The sequence below is a fragment of the Puntigrus tetrazona genome, chromosome 18 (genome assembly GCF_018831695.1).
Source record: "Puntigrus tetrazona isolate hp1 chromosome 18, ASM1883169v1, whole genome shotgun sequence".
Lineage (NCBI taxonomy): Eukaryota > Metazoa > Chordata > Actinopteri > Cypriniformes > Cyprinidae > Puntigrus > Puntigrus tetrazona.
In genome coordinates this window covers 25,649,473-25,667,472 of record NC_056716.1, presented here as the reverse complement: position 1 = coordinate 25,667,472, position 18,000 = coordinate 25,649,473, and the positions used below count along the sequence as shown (strand labels likewise).

Sequence of the window (18,000 nt, the reverse complement as noted above, 5' to 3'; positions counted from 1 at the left end):
CTAGCATTTTAAATATTTAAAGTGTTTGGTGTTCAGTCGTTTGACAATAACATCAATATCCTTGCAGTTCACAGTTCATCTTATTTCCCCATGGAAAAATTTAGAGAAACGATAAATCCCCAAATCCACTTCAAGCCATTAACGACATAATTCTTCATGAAATGTTTCAAATGTGCTTATATTTTATGACTGAATTGCCTTCAATGGCAATAAAAACAGCAAAAATAAAAAAAATAGAAAAATAATAATTTGCCTGATATTTAACTATACAAACAAAGAGTATTTTTGGTCAGTAGTACCGTAGTAATCATCTTGGTAGTGCTTACAACAAATATGACAAGTACTTCAGTTCACATGAAATTTACCAATGTTATAAATGTATTCTACAATATGTTATTTGCAAACAATTGTTCAAATATGTAACAACTTTAAAAATATTCCCATCACATAACGAGCAGTTTTCCTGCCTATTGGAAGTTAGGTTGGGGCATATAAAAAAATATATATCATTAATTATCAACCATTATGCTTTACATTGGAGAAATTTAACCTGAATATACATGTTCTATGAATATGAATATATATATATATATATATCAATATAATATCAATATTCTATCTAAAGTCATAAAATCCCTTTTGCACCTTTATAATACCGATAATCCCCATAATAATAGGTAAAAGAAGATCAAATTATGAACTAGAGTTCATTACAAATAGCCTTTCAATAAGTACTAATGCATAAAATACATGCAGTATAAAATAAATACAAAACATAGTGAAATTAAATAAATTAATTAAACAAAAAGTTTAAATTAAAGTAAAACGTACGAAACTGATAAGAAAATATCAGATTTCCTTAAACTATTTGTTTACAAAAATTAAAATACCATCAGATGCATTGCAAACAAGAATGTGGCTTTTCAATATAAATTACATGATGGTGCTTTTATCTCACCCCATTTAACAGTATTTTACCCTTACCATATATAGTAATACACTTTGAAACTTTTACAGTGTAGTTACAGATATGAACTGTGATTTCCTACTTGCACTTTGCTAGTGAGACACTGCTATTCTAGACTAGAAAATATTTGATCTGACAAATATTGCCCAGGATGAGCCACCAGAAAAATATAGCAAATTTCAAATCTGTTTACTTTATACTTTATAAATTGACATGACTACAACCAATGAGTTGACTAAAAACCACAAAATCTATTCTATATAGACAATCTATTCACAGGGTCAAGGCAATCTATAGAAAAATTAATAGGCTCAACTACAACCAAACACTTTTTAAATCCTTCCTAAAGGTAAAATAAAGCAGGCAGAAAATGAAAATCCTGAAATGCATAATTCACCAAATGTCAAGCTGTAGAGTTAAGATTAAACTATAAGATGATTTAGCGAACCCTTCAAAAAGCAAAAATGTCTCTATTTTAGTATTTTATCTCTCATTGGGCTATATCCATGATTTGAGGACGATTTGCCACCACATAAGAAAGACACATTTACAGTTCACAGAATGTTATTGCAAATACGCCTCTTTTGTTTTTTTGTTTTTTTATCCAAGCACATTACTGCTCGGAAACATTCAAACAGCGCTTCTCTGGATAAATAACACAGTAACATCAAATTAGCCGCAAAATACCCTGCAAAGCATCAAGCTCTCATAAATTGAGCCACCTGCAGCAGATTTTTGATGATGCTGCGTAATTATAAGCGTTGGTGTGACGTGAGCGCATAACCCCGATAAAACAGATAAAATGATGTCAACATCTCTGTCACTTGCTTCTAAAGCACAAATCAAATTCAGCAGGCGGTTCATTTAATTTCAGAGGCCGTTATAATTACTCCACTCCTGTACGAGCATCACAGTCAAAGTAAACATCAGTTAAAGTAAACATTCCTAATATGGTTCCTCATATGGCAATTAAAATTCAATCTGCAGTGTCTCGCCGCTTTCCCTTTTAATTGCTGCTCTCTCTCACCTCTCTTTTTGCCTTAGCGTTTAAGGAAATAACTACCACTGAGCCATCCTCTAATTGCTTGTCACTGGCCTTGGTTTTAGGAGCTATATTTTGAAATTGGCGAGGTTTACAAACATTAGGACAGAAAGACGTTGTCCTCTGCCAAGAGCCAGTAAAGAGTCATTTTGTGCCTGACAGAGAAGAAAGATACAGATTACATTCAACTCATTTAGTTAGTTATCAATACCTTCACGTATATACCTTCTTGGGATCTTGCGTGAACTTTTTTCTACAAAAGAACAAAACTTAGCTGAAATATTATAGAGCCTACAGAGAGAAACTTACATTTAATGATTAAGGCAATAATGCAATTAACTGAAGCATAATTCTCCAAGTAGGCATAATAATCAGAGTAGGAGTACAGTAGTGTTTATTTGCAACATAGGATTTTTTTTTTAAATAAAAGACCGGCAGAAACGCCATAAAACCTCTGGGGCAAATACTGAATAAGTTGTAAACGGAAATGACATTGGTATGTAATCTAAAAAACTTGTAAGTCAATAAGAGCAGAAGATCACACAAATTACAAAATGCTTTTATTCAGAGGCCAAACAAAGTGAAGAAAAACCTTGCTCAGTGCAAAGACAAAACATTCAGTATATGTACTAAATAGCATAATGAAAATGCACTTTAATATGTATTAATATGAACAGTAACATTTGTTACGTTTGATATTATCTAAATAAAAGCATTTTGTAATAATTTTTCAATGATTATCTGAGCTTTTCTTCTTGCTGGATTTTTATAACTTTGACGCTCAAAACATGATGGAACAAAAAAATAAAAAATAATAATACACATTAAACTTTAAAGGCAAAATTGTGAGAAATAACTGCTATCCTGAGGTGAAAATTAGTTTCAAATAAATGACAAATAAAATTGTGTTTGGCTGGTTTAAGTACAAGTAATATAAACAAAATGGCGCTCAAAACAATCACATTTCTGATCGAAAATTTTATGCAACAGCGTTTACTGGGGATAAAAATACAGTTAAGCGTTTGCCGTAAACATGTTAATCCAGCCAAATTATTTGCTTAATCGGACTGTTTGTGTATATAAAACCTTAGCCAACGTTAAGCCGCACAATCAGATTTTTTAATATAATTTAATCAGCTCTTGCACTTGAACAAAAAATCCACCGTCTTTTTTACATCTTCGTGTAAGTGTAACGGTATCACCTCAATCCCCCCCTCTATCAATTTTAAACAGGAACTCACTTCCAGGAGAGACGCCATATGGCTGTTTTTCGTCGTTACGGGTCGCTCGAGCGTCGCAGTAATGAGCGAAGGCCGAGGTCTCTGGAAATCTAGTCAGAGCAGGAGAGATGGATGACGCGTCTTCCTCCAGTTAACGGTCCAGGCTCGCGCCCAGAGAGGCGCCTGGCACGTGCCACATGACGCGCGACCTTTAGGCTGCCTCTCCATAACACCGCGCTCACACGCCGATACCAATCCAGATGTCTTTTTTTATGGCTGATTTGAGAGTCTAATAAATATTGATCAGTCGTACGAATTCAGCATTTAGTTCAGTGTAGTAAGTGCACTTTACTCAGATAAAGAACAGGCTTCAACTCTAGACAAGTAAAGAACAAGTCTCATATTTAAACAACTGGATGCATATTGTTTAGGGGGAAAAAAGTACAGTGTTATCAAATATGATACAACTGGCTTTTGAGGAAGATTTATCTGTGTAACTCTCAGTCAGCATTGCGTTGTATGTTTACTCCTTACAATGAAAACTATAGAGCTTTTTTTATATATATATATACTGAGCTCCATGTTCTCAATATATCATACTATATGGGCAATAAAAGTCTGATATTTCAAAATAAACATCAAACACCTTTTCTCGTAGATTTTCTTTTATACTGTTCCATTTTCTGAATATAATTTTATGTCAAGCTTTGCAGAGTTAGTAGCCTCTGTTTAATACGTAACATTCAAACAAATGGTAAATAGTGATCTTGAATCATAACTACACCAATTAAAAATATCCGTTGCATTTAAACATCAACGTGCTATAATTATCACTCAGCCTAAGTTAAATTTTTCTTTTTCTCACATTCTTTTCCTCTTCACTTCCCACATGCCCCTCAGCTCTCATTCTATAGTTCTGCTCAGACAAATGATAAGCATGCAGACACTAATGAGTAGTTTTAAACGGGCCTGTACTGTCTGGGCGCCGGCCAGCAGGGACACTGCGGCTCTTATGGTGCTATGTTAACATTTCACAGCTCAACACTTGTCTATTCACCCTCTTCATATCCTCAGAACGGTGAGCACCGAAGCAGCAAGTTTTCTTGAGAGGGCCCTCAAATGCAGCATTATTTCGCATTGTGAAGAGATAGCAGTATAATGTGCTGAGGTGAGCGTCGCCTGTCAGAACACTGCACTCTTGTTGGAAGGGAAGGGTGAGGGTTCATCTCCGTTTCATTTTTTTGTGTTTGTTATTATGCAAATGTAAAAAATGATTCAATTTCAACCTTTCTATCCAATTATTTTTAGTTTGGTTACAGCTCTTGTGCATGGTACAGCTAAAATAAATATGGGATGATGGAGACTGTCATCAAATGAAGCCAAGAATCACATGGATTAAAAATCCCTTTCATGGAATGAAATGCCTCAAGGACAAAGCAAAAGTAAAAAACGAAAGAAAAAGAGTAGGAAAGATGTACACGCAACATGATTTTTGTGTAAACAGTGGGGTTTGCTTATTATGCAAGCGCTAATTTCCCCCCAGGAGCTCATTAGAGCCTTGAGTGCAGCAGAGAGAGGCCCCAATCACCCGGTAGAGAGAGAAAGAGACAGAGACAGGGAGAGAGAGACTAGCCAAGCATATCTACATCATGAGAGAGCACAATGAGACACACTGAGAGTGTGTCATTGTGTCTCTGTGGCACACACACACACACACACGCACATAGAGATTTGTCAGGAGTCATTTTAGCTCTCTAAAACCTGTAGGCGACAATCTTAAAATTTCAAAAGCACAGAATCAGATTAAGAAAAATAAAAAGTACCATTTAATTTTTATTGAATCAAAGAAAAAAAAAAACAATGGTTAACTGATTAAAAGGGAGGATTTTGCCTGCTAAATATTCACATATATCTTACAATCAATGATAATAAAACTTTGTACTTTATAGTATTTCTGATATAGTTTCATCTTAGCCACATTTTTGACCGAAACAAAAACAAGAAGCATTGGTAGTTGGACAGCAGCCTGAAAATCCACACACAATCACTAAGTATTAACACTGAAATACAGAAATACAGAGTCAACCAGATTCAGTTAGGCGTTGAGTATATCATAATCATATAGAAACTTTTTTACGTATTTATATATGTATATATCCAGTATGCAGTCTTTTCGTGGGGATTCAGAGATCCTTCTGTCATGACAAAGACGCAAAGACACCCTCTCAGAGACAAGAAAGGGTGAGCTGGAGGAAGCCAGAAAAGAAGGGGCGACTGGACTGAGAGGAATGACAATGGCATTTGAGACAGTATGTACGTATGGAGAGAATATACAAAGATGTGACCAGTGTGAAATGGGGGTCTGGGCTGTTGTAGGACAATCCTTAAAGCAGATGATGACTTTTGAGGGTGGATTGTGATGGGATGAGTAAACGGGGGGGGGGGTGTAGGAAGGGCTACGGTCCTCGGTATGCTTTCTTTCCATATTATTATTATCATAAGGATAATAAAAAAAAAAAAGTTTTGGCTGTCCAGAGCTGAAGTCAAGCAGCAGAGCAAAGTGAGTGCGACTGAGAGCCTGCCACACTAAATTTTCTCTTCCTATATGTTTTTTTTTTTTTTTTTTACATTCTCGCTATCATTCTATCTCTCATCCGCCCTCATATCCCTTCTATCTCCCACAAGCCGGCGAGCTAAAGAGCAATAGTCCTTCCATCGCGTGCCCCTCCTCTACAGAGGGAAGACCAGGAAGCCGGAGAAAGTGGAGTACTTCCAGCCGCCCATCAGGTTGCCTCGCTCCAGCTTGAGGTAGGCGCGGTCACCTTTCTCCATTTGAATCAGAACGCCGTTACTGGCCGCTTCGCGCGTGACGTCTTGATCCCCGGCGAAGGCGGAGATCACCGGCCAGCCGTTGTGCATCAGGCTCACCTGGAACATGGAAGCATATAGATTAGCCCAGGGGCGCAAAAGGACGTATTTATGCTCGTCATTTTTTTTTGTCTGTGTATTTTTGCTTTAAGAAATGGAAAAGTGAATTTTCCAACTGAGCTAAATAGCTAAGCAGGTATTGCTTGGCTGAAAATAACACGCAAAACCCCCAATGGGGCATATGGAAACTGTAATGTTATTAGTATAAATCAAAGCCTGTTTTAATCTCCTAACCAACAATAATATTCATAATCTATACATGTTTGTTGCCTTTCTTTTGCACGCTGACAAGCCCCTTGATAATACAGTAGGCAGCTCCCCATGAAATCATAAAAGTTGATCAAAGCATTTATGGGCTTTTGCCAGGGGAAATGAAAATGGCACATTGCTTTATTTGTGTCTGTTTCCCTATGCCAGCCATTTTCAGACCGAGCCAGAAGAAGAGCGAAAATGACATTTGATACCGCAAAAAATGATTATTGGAAAGGCACCTTTGAATGTAGTGCGTGACCATCAGATGGACCAAAATCAGATGCTATCATTATCAATATGCAAAAACGCTGCTACACAATGAGAAATCACTCTTTCGCAGAGATAAAAAGCCACAAAAGGCTCACCACTAACAAACCCTCATCATGACTCAATGCATTTGTTCGCAGAACCACAAGTGAGAAAATCATCATCCACTCTATGTCGTTTTTTCAGCTGCCTTTCACCTTTGAAAAAACAAACCTCCAGCTTTAAGGCTCTGTAATTCTGATTCTATCCATATTCTTCAAGTCCATGTAAAGCATAAATGGACTATTTTATGGAAGAACCCGAAAACGAGATGTGAGATAATGCGAACGGATCTCGACATACAATTTAATGCTGCATTTAACAGAACCAACAGACAGCTTCCTGTCCAAATGACGCAGTGGAGTGATGGAGGACAACCCCCCTCTCTTTCTCTCTCTCTCTCTCAGTCCCTTTGCCTGTCTCAGTCACACATAATGGTTGGACATGAGCGACGACAAAATGTTTTTCCTCCCCCTTTGTCATATCTATTCACAGGGTCATTATTTTAGGTCAGAGAGTAATTTTCTTAATTACCGTCTGTCACATCCGCGGGTTCAAAGAGAATTGTGCTCCACAAAATATGGGCAGTATATCTGCAATCAATATTCAAATGCATGGCTGTCTGCTGCTTTGTCTATTGAAAAGTGTTGCTTCAAGCTTTGCATGAGAAGAACTTTCTGTGACAATTTGCATCGCATTGTGCTACACTCCTCAGTCTGTGTCAGTATCCCCAAAGCTTGCAAAATATGCATTAACTAAATCATGTTTGTGAGTTTTATGATACAATTAACTTATAATGAAAACAACTGACTTGAATTTTAAATAGGCAATGTTATTTCTTGATTTTGATACCTAAACCAGATCTGAATTTAAAAAAACTTTTGCCCATCAGACACATATGTTGTCAGATGGACTTGTCCTTTAAGTACAGAAGTACATTAGTATGTGTCACAATATACCATTTACTGTATATAACCAGAGGTTTTGCAAAAAAAAAAAGTTAAATACATGAATACTCAAAGCACGCAGTTTTACCTCCAAACAATTCACGGAGATCCATACAGATACTGTGTGTGTTGCTGGATTATTTATGGAGTCTTTCAGATCACTGTGTTTGTGTGTGTGTGTGTGTTTATCATATGTTCTGCATGCTAATAGAGAGGCCTGCTCCTCCCTCTCAGATCAACAGAGTGGAATTCATGTTTTCTTTGAAGTACTAAGTGTGAAGTGAATATAGAAGAACAAAGAAAATATTTATTCTATCAGCTAAACAAAGGATTTCACACATAGTCAGCTGTGTTACTCCAGCCAAAAATATGGAAGGAGTTGAGAACAACTTTGTTTAAAAAAAAAAAAGAAAAGAAAGAAAAATGAAGAAAAAAAAATCAGCCGAAGATAATATGCGCAAAAAATACTTTTTCTGTTTGTTTTGGACTCACGAACTAGTTATAATTAGTTAGTAAAGCATTAGTAACTGAGCATTATTAAAGCAAACCTTTTATTTTAAAAGAATTGATTGAAAACACAGTCCTCAAAAGTCTGGCCTTTTCACAATTCATGTACAGCACACCCTAACAGCCCAAAATCTCCTGACTGTGCGCAGAATCATTGTATCTGTTAAAAAATGTACATACAAATATAAGATACAAATATAATTGCTGTAATGCCAGTGAAAATGCTAGAAAGAAACATTTAAATGGGCCCTCCAATGCAAGACTATTCAAATGCTTGTTCGTGTTATATTTGTCCTAATTAAATGATTTTGTTGGATTAGAGCTTTGGTTTTGATATATGTATCGTCTCATCTTATATTTGTTTGTGTGTCGTATACACAGCTCCAGTCTTCAATTAGTCAATGTTTCAGTGAATTTCAGTAATGAATAGGGAAATGTGTGATTTGACTGGCTTCTAAATCAGTCTTCGATCAGAGCGGAATAACGGGATGTAATTGTGAATCCTCTGAGAGACAAGACAATGACTGTGCTTTAATTAGCCAAAGACAGCCCACATACTCATACGCACCGCATATATAAATATATTATAATATATAGAATTATTTCATTATTTGTGCTGCGCAGACTTCAACAAAAGCAGGAGGCAAATCTGCCACGCGCGTTCGCTGTCCGTGGTCCTGAACACGCGCCAGTCTTGTCCACGCGCCAATTTTTTGGGCTGGTTGTTAATCTCGTGCTAATTGAGTGCATTAAAGAAAGCGTTCCTTTCTAGGCAACTGAAAAAATCGAATTTTTTCCCACACACTTCACTGTCCCACGCGCACCACAGAACACTCAAGACATTGGTGAGCACTTACCTGGATCGTTTGACGATTATACACTTTCACTACGTGGAAATTAAAACTGTATATCCCTTTGCGCGGGGCGAAGAAATTGCTCCTTTCCTCGTCGAAACTTCTACCGACGTTCACAAGTACCTAAATGAGGATGCAGACATCAGAACGGAAGTCAAACAACACGCAATATCGCGCCTTTTTACTTCAAGTTTTGGTTCTTACTTGACGATTTACAATGGACGTTCGCTGGTATAGAGCAGCAAACCGTTTCAAGCATTTCGTGATTTATTATACATACAAGAGCAGATGGAGAATAGTTTTATGACACGAAAAAGAAGTTCACAGCTATTAGATATAATTGAAAGCCATTAGCCTGTAATTGACCTTTAACGAAGTGGAAGGGAATGTGACACCTCCCCAGACTACACATATCAGTGAAATGTTTAAATGCTGTGATATTTCATTGGTTTTGTAACCGTGACACAAAAATCATCCTCCCGCGATTCTCAACCGGCAAGCGCGTGAAAAGTAACATCGAACAAAATCAGTGCCCATTTCCAGAGTGAAAAATTACCTGATCGAAGTAGATCACCATTGTTCGATTGCTCATCTCAGACGGCTCGTGGTTCGTGTTCCTCACCACGGAAAAAGCCACTTTGGCGCTTCCCGAGCGCACCGATATCCCAAGAGCCGTCCCAGTGGGATCCGAGGTGGGATTTGAGTCGCACACGACCAAGCATTTCCCCTCCAGTACGATGGGTTCTGTCTCGTTCTGTGCGTACGCATGGCACACTAACCACACTGCGCCTAGCACCAACGTCAACATCATGCCAACTTCACTCCGCACCTAACAGCAGTCTTTTCGCAAAGACGCAGCGCGCTCAAATCCCAAACCAAAACCACTCCAAACCTGTCCTCACTGTAAAAGCAAGTCCTTCCAAACAGTTCAAGTCAAAACTACAACAGTTTCCCCCTCGTTCCCGTCTCAGTCCGTAGTGGAAGAGCCGACTGAAAGCGGATCAAGGCCCTTACCGAGCTCGCGCGCAGTAGAATACATAGCGCGTGGGGTCCGTCTGCTCGCGCGCTCAATTATTGATATGTGAGATATTAGAAGTGAAACACAAAGGCTCGTGAGCGCAATCCTCCCGCCCTCCTCGCTCTCCCCTCCGGGCCCCCAATCAGCGCAGGAGACGGTCTTTACTTTTCCAATCCTTTTCCAAGCCGGTGCACGGACCGCCTCTTCTCGTGACAGCGCCGGTGGGGTCCCACCCCTCAAAAGAAGTATCTTACAGGTGGACCCTACTCAGCAGACAGAAGGGGATGACACCCCGATCCTGAGAAAATGGGGCGCGTTATTTTTTCATCGTTCTAGTGGACACAAGGACGCGATTTGTTCTTCCGCGCCATCTTAAAACGTTACTCAAGATGAATGGATTGTGCGCGCGAGGAAACTCAGCGGAGGTTGTCTTCACGAACGCCGGGTGGAAGAAGTTCACAAAGTTGTTTTTGCTCCCTATCGGACACCTATGGCTGAGAAAAGGACACTTCACGACAGCAGTGACGATTAGACATTCTTCTACAGATGGACAAGACAACTTTACGCAGGGAGGACTACTGTATTTAACAGAAAAGTACAATAGCATGTCGTTTACAGTCTGAAGACTATGTTTTGTTTCTAGAAACCGTTTAAACTACTAAAGACATTCCTGGTAGAAAATATTAAAGAGCTTTCGCATCGCATTTTATTAGGCTATATTTTTTGCAATATGCCGAGTTACGGTAATTAGGTCTTACGAGTTTTGACTTATTTAATTTTAAAGCATGGTGGTGTCTTACTGTGCTGTCTGGAGCTTTTTTTTTTTTTTTTTTTTTTTTTTTTTTTTTTTTGCAATGTTTCATATAAAAAATAAAAGTCATAATGTGGCCTTTTGTTTAAACGTCTGTACAATTATGGTGATTATCATTAGCCTATGTTTTAAGATTCTACAATCTGCTATACATATTTCACAAAGAAAATTGTAATAGTTGAAGTAGCCTACAGTAGGTTTGCATGTTAACAGACATATAGTTAGTTGTAAAATACAGAGGCACACCGCCTCCTATAACGCTTGAAAGGTTGTTTTTTTTACATTGAAGCTCTGGCAACCACGGATGAGAACTTTTTATTTTACATTTAAAATTATTTTATACAAATGTAAAACACTAATGGAACTCGTCCAGTTAATTCAGTCGATATCAAAATCAATATCATATTACACTTCCAGCTGACTGTAATATACTGACGTAATAGAACTCCATCCATCTTTACCGCATTTTTCTCATGAATGATGCATTGTGAATACACGGGGAAGCCTGCTTAGGATATATATGCCACAAAATGTAGGGAGCATATGCTGTTGCTCATAATATTTCGCCCAGAGTTTGAACACGTTGATGGGATATGGCGGCTGAGGCCCGCGCGACTCTCATTTTTCTGACAGCACTCATTCTGCGCCAGCGCAGTTCCTACATGACATTTAATAAATGAGATCACTGAGCAGGTTTTAGCAGGAAAAGAGACATGGCGAGCTAAACAAGAACAGAGGACGAGCTTGACATTTGAAAGAAACAGCGACAACAAAGCGTGCAGAAGAATACGTGAGATGAGCTGAAGAGTTCATTAAATTGGATGCCATCCTATCAAGGAGAAAGGAGAACAGTTTTTGTTTGGTACCAGACCTGAAGTACCAGACCTATATATATATATATATATATATATATATATATATATATATATATATATATATATATATATATATATATATATATATATACACATATACATATATATATATATATATATATGTATATATGTATATATTTGTTGAGTCACAGGTATTTTGTGTGCACCTTTTGTATGGACACCTACTGTTATGGTGGAAGCAAAGAGAATAAACAGTATCTCACCACATGTATCTCACTGCTATAGCTATATATCTCAACAGGAGTGGATAGCATGCTGGTCTGGAGTCAGCAAGTCACCTATTCATTTTATCCAAAGAAATGTTCTAAAGAAGAGATGATGAGCTGTAGGCGCAGCTTTAGTGAGGTCAGCCACCCACAAGACTGCAGTGGTTCTCTGTTAAAAAAAAAAAAAAAAACACTAAAATTGAAAAGTTTAAATTCTGCCTTAAAAGTATACAAAAATAAATAAATAAAATCAAAGTGGCACTGAATGTTACACAATGCAACTATACATTCAATGCATTCAGTGGATTGAGAAAACTGAACCAAAACCCTAAAAACCTAAATGAAAAGCAAGGCAAAGATTTATAAGCAGCATGGATATTTGTTATTTGTTATTTTTTATTATTTTTTGGTCTCTGCTTTTGAATTAATTTGTTCCTCTCATTTTTGAGTTTGGTGGTTATAAATACGAAAAAAAAAAAACGTCTTAAGACTTTAAATATTCAAAATAACAGAAAGCCATAAGTACCAATGACTGTAGGCCCAAAGTAGCACATTCATAACCTGCCCCATGTCATTTGCCCCATCACGGAGTATGCAGGCAGACAGACGAATGGATAGATAGTTAGACAGACAGACAGACAGACAGACAGACAGACAGACAGACAGACAGACAGATAGATAGATAGATAGATAGATAGATAGATAGATAGATAGATAGATAGATAGATAGATAGATAGATAGATAGATAGATAAGTGATAAGTAATGACATTCGCCTGATGCTGTAGATGAACAATGAAAGCCAGGTTAGTGGAGCGTCAGGACAGATGTTGTCTTGTGACAGCTTCCCTGTGAGGAATGTCCTGTCACACTCCACATCCCGCAGGTCTTGTTGCATCATTCTGTTGCCTAAGGTGCTTCCATCTCCCCGCATCATGAAGCGAGAATGGTGTAAATAAAGAAATCCAGACAGGGAGAGAAAGAGAGGTGTGTCAGTGACATGTTGGGCGTGACGGTATGTGTGCTGGTGCCAGCTGGCTCGCAATGCCTGGCTGCTAGTGCGGGAAAGCACCTCTAGTACATAATAACAAAACGCATGTCTGTCTAAATGATGAAAAAAAAGAAAATCAAGGTAAGTATATATCCCTCCCAGCAGAGTAAGACTACCCGGTACACAGTCATTAAAGAACAATTAGCATGCAAACACTTCAGTTCTCAAAAGGAGAAGTTAACAACCAAAGTAATTAGCACACTAAAATATTTATCACCCTGCAAATGACATGTTTTCCCTGAGAGCCTCCATAACTCCAAGCATTCTTTAGTTATTGTTTGTTTATGGAGAACTAAAAAGCAAGCTTTTCATAGAGGTGCCTTGGCTTTGGAGTTTTGTAACTAAATACAGATTCAATTGACTGCAAATAATCCTCTGAGCTAAACTGTTTTCGATTCCAAACAGGATTGTGAGGCATAACTGATATTGCTGCAAGCTTGTTTCCCTTTCTGAAATGAAAGATTGATACTAATCATATTAAAACTTAAAGGTTGGCACACTGTATATTTAATGAACCTTGTTCTCTTTTCATTTTACACGTTTTGAGGTGAAAGTGATGATTAACTTGATTAGGAGAGGACTGCAACCAATTTTTTTTGCTGGGGGTAATCCAATCAAGAATGTAAAGCGCTGTAAATGCAATTTGACAAATCACATTAGTCTGTTATTGGCGGCCTGTTGGTGGCTCGTCAGAAATATAGTTTCTGTCCTGTAGGCGATTTGATAATATGATTTTAAAAGAGTTTGGCTCGAGTCCACTCCAGCTGGGACACACAAGGACAGGGAAGGTGTACATCGGTGTCACCGCTTTAAACTATTTATTATGTGTCAGCAAGGGAAAGGTGTACGGTTGTATACCCTTCACAATGCATTTTAAATTCCAATCTGATTTTGAATTTTGCTAGCAAACAGGATGGAAATTTTGAATGTAAGGAAGCACAATTACACTGAATTGAAATTCATATAACCATCTAAAAAAGCAAAGTTCGGAAGCAAACTCTGACTGCTTGGGCAGAGAGAATGAGAGACAGATTCAGTTCTGAATTTTACCCAACCGTGTTATACATCATCAAGTTAATCAAATTAATAAAAAGACATAGGCATACACTGAACACTTAAAATAATGAACACTTTGCTCTCTAAGCCGGTGACAATAAGGTTAAATTATTCAAATTGTGTGTTTTCAGTCAAAATCAGAAAAATCATTGCCTTAATCAGAGTTGCAAACATAAAATTGCGTAGTCAGAGCATCATGAGCGCATGAGAGGCTTTTATCCGAGTGCATTCTCCGATTAGATGTTCTTATCTAAACATAAAATATCCCTCTGATTTCCATGTTCCCTGCTGCTTTGCACTGGAGTTATGGTGCACTCAGCTGGCTGGGAAAATAACCATTAAGGCCTTGCAGTGGAATAGAATAAATATTGCATGCAGTGATATAGGACTCACTTGACTCTTAAAGAGACAGTCACAAGACTTCTTAAGGGGAAAAACTGCAGAAACCACTGAATTACTTGAAAAACTTGTAATTGCACGAATAGAAATGGTTAGGCCATCTTTTGATCTGTCACATCAATTATACATCAGATTAAGGAGTCTCTTAGAGAAATTCACATGGTGTTATTTTTAGTATACAGCACCATAAACTTGTTATGACTCCTATGTCATTGTATATAAAAATAGAAGGCTATGCCTGTGCCCTGCTGCATGCAATATTAGTCAAAGCCGTTTTCCTTCAGAAAAAGGAAGGGAGGAGAAATTTAGATGAGGAGGCAGGCCATTAGAATAATCATTTAAAGCAGCGGTGTGCGAATCCTCTGTGTACGATTCACTTTTATGGTTCAAGATGTCTCCCACCTGGCGCACAAACAATAAACCTCCATAACAATAAAGACAATGTTTTACATGCAAGCAAGTCTGCACATGTGCACCCACACGCACTCTGAATCACCCTGCCGAGCCCGGCGAATCTGCTGCTCTGGCCTTTTTTTTTTTGGCGCAGAGGCCTCCAGACCCCCCTCCGCCTGTAACGTGTGTAATCATGGCTTTCATTTGGTTACAGGAGCGGAAGGGCCGCCCAGAGATGGCTAGATTAAATCTTCCATGTGTCAGAGGAGAAGAGAAAACAGCATTGTGCTGTCTAGGGAGGGCTGGTGAAAAATAACCTGTCATCACTTTCGCTGGTTTTGGCCGCTCTCTCGGTCCTCTATCGGTTCGGTTGTTCAGTCACTCCGTCTCTCTCTGGGTCTAATTCGCGAGGCGGGGTTTTCAGGGGACAAGGTGAGAGACGCAGGCGGTCTGTAATAAAAAGAGACAGCCTGATAGGAGGCAGATGGAGGATAGGGGAGAAGGAGAGAGAGAGAGAGAGAGAGAGAGTTTCGGACTGGGAGAGGAAAAACAGGAAGAGATACTATGTGCAAAGAGCTAGTCACATATTATAAGGAGTATTTACATTTGTTAAGGTGCTGGAAAAGACTCCAAACAGCTGCATGGGTGTTCATATATCTGAGACTTCGAGATGCTACTGAAAGACCCAAAAAAGAGACATTTTAAATATACAACCTAACAAGCCAAGAGGGCTTTTTATACTAACCCGGGTGATTGTTTTTCTAAACCGTTTCACACTTGTAACAGGATTAGCCTTTTTACAAACTTATGCAGTGTTAAAATGTTATGGCTAGATGTGTGACACTCAATCCCGTGCCTCTTCACAAGCATTCAACAGTCGCAGAAACACCACATATAACTGTAAGCGTCGAGTAGAAACATGTTAACTGGAGTGAAGAAAAAGCCACTTGTCTCTTAGTTTTAAAGTCCAAAAAGTCCATTTATAATACCTCAAATTCATCAGCCACTGTAGGGATATAACAAGGAGAATAGCAATGTACAATACAGGGTAGAACAGTTTGAGCTACAAACCAATTAAGACAATAAGTTCAAACAATATGGTAAGAATACACCAGCTTGCAATATTAAACAGCAAAATTAGCTTGAAGTTGATGACACCGGAAGCCACATTAAATTTACAAATGGCCGCACCCACTCTTACGGGAAAAATCAGACAGCAATGCACAATGCTGGAGCCATTATGTAAACAGGTTGTGTGCTGTGTTCACCCAATTAGTAAAACTGCACAGCAAACATGAAAACAAGATCATTAACTCAGGGTTTATGAATGTACATCAGTGTATGAATACACAGGATTAATTGTTAAGTCTGAGTAAATTATGAGCAGTGTAAAACATGAAATAAGATAATCCAGTAACCCAGCACAACAAACTTAAAAGGGATGGTTCACCCCATTGTTTACTCACCTTTTGTGTTCCAAAACTGTATGAATGGATTTCTTCTGTTAAACTCAAAAGAAGATATTTTGAAACGGGGGCTGCGTTTCATATGGCAGGGTCAACTCTTCAGCTCATTAATAAAGATTTGTAGACCTCAAAATATGTGTGGTAGGAGAGACATCAAAACTGTGAACTGTTGGGGGTTGTATATTATATAACTGAATATTTACAATTATTGTAAATAACCAGCAGTTCCCTATGTTTTATACAGTTCTCTAAATAAGTAAATTTTAAGCCACTCTTTCTTTTTAGGTGTTGGACATTATATTAGTTACTTATTTAGCAGCACAGAAGTGGTGAATACAGATATCCGAATATATACGTAAGAAATCGGAATTCACTAGTGGCATATTTTAGTTTCACATTTCTAGTTTATATCATTTTGACGGAATTAGCTCACACCACTAAATGAACCTGTTTCATTTTCATACTAGAAAATGAATCAGAAGCATGTGCAAAAAGATGTGTAAAGAGAGAGATATAGTGAGAAAGAACTTATAATTGGATGAGACGTGATGAGATACCTAAGGCAGCAGAAGATAAACGGATATACATGTCATGCATTGAAGTGGTTTATTTATTAATAGCATAAAGTAAAATGTTTGTTATGAAGTCATAATCATTAAGCAGCAAATTTCATCACAAAACTCAGTCCTTACCCAAAGCTGCCGCTACCATTCATAAGGCCATATATAACAACCTAAAATATTACAGCATCATAGCAACAACTGAGTATATTTCTTACAAAAATAGTCTGTATTTTGATGAGTGAGTGGTGGAAAATAACTGGATTGTATAACGAAGAGATTATGATTATGAAAATTAGGTGTGAGCATATCTATTTTAAGTGGGTGAGGGTAGTGACTCTGTGAATCTGTGATTGCGATATGTGTGAGGACTGAGAGGTTAAGGTTTTGCTGGTTAGTATGATCCAGTTAGCTTGCACCATCTGGCAGCAAAAAAAAACATCTTTCTCCATAGACAGCTATGTAAAAAAAAAGTATTAAAAAAAATGTTTTGGAATAGCAAAGCCAAAAATTACAATTTGCAGAAAATTTTACCACCCTCAGGCCATCCAAGATAAAGATTCAAAACAGTTCAAACAACTGATAAAAAACATTAATATAATATACAAGTTTTCTTTAAAGGGTTAATATGATGTTGCTAAAAAGAACATTATATTGCGTATTTGGTGTAATGCAATGTGTTTATGTGGTTTAAAGTAAAAAAAAACCCAACAACATTATTTTTCTCATACTGTACATTATTGTTTCTTCTCTAAACCATACCTTTCTGAAATGCATTGCTTTTTACAAAGCTCATCGTTCTGAGAAGCATGGTGTGCTCTAATTGACCAGATATACAGTGCTATGTGATTCGTCGAATACCTCAAGCTTTTGATAGAAATGTTGCGCCCCTCACCATAATGTGATGTCGTGTCTTGAAACGATGACACAAATACAATAAAAGCCATTTCAAATAAGGCAATTGTTGCATCCAGTGGGGACATGAGAAAAAGTAACTTACTTAAAAGTTGTGAGTCAGAAGCACCAGACTGTCTTTGCAGAGTTGGAATTGCCCCATTTTATAGCTTTTGTGTACAGCCAGCATAGGCTAGTCTGCAGGTTCAGGACTCATGAAACACAGCG

General features: G+C 37.8%; 1 protein-coding gene across 1 annotated transcript; it reads right to left on the bottom strand.

Moving 5' to 3' along the window:
- Positions 1-5,042: 5,042 nt before the first annotated feature.
- On the bottom strand, positions 5,043-10,829 carry cbln1 (cerebellin 1 precursor). The gene is made up of 3 exons (XM_043264112.1): positions 9,580-10,829; positions 9,027-9,146; positions 5,043-6,157 (listed from the first exon to the last, which is right to left on the bottom strand). The coding sequence occupies exons 1-3, from the start codon at positions 9,832-9,834 to the stop codon at positions 5,960-5,962; spliced, it is 573 nt and encodes a 190-aa protein (XP_043120047.1). The 5' UTR covers positions 9,835-10,829; the 3' UTR covers positions 5,043-5,959.
- Positions 10,830-18,000: the final 7,171 nt, after the last annotated feature.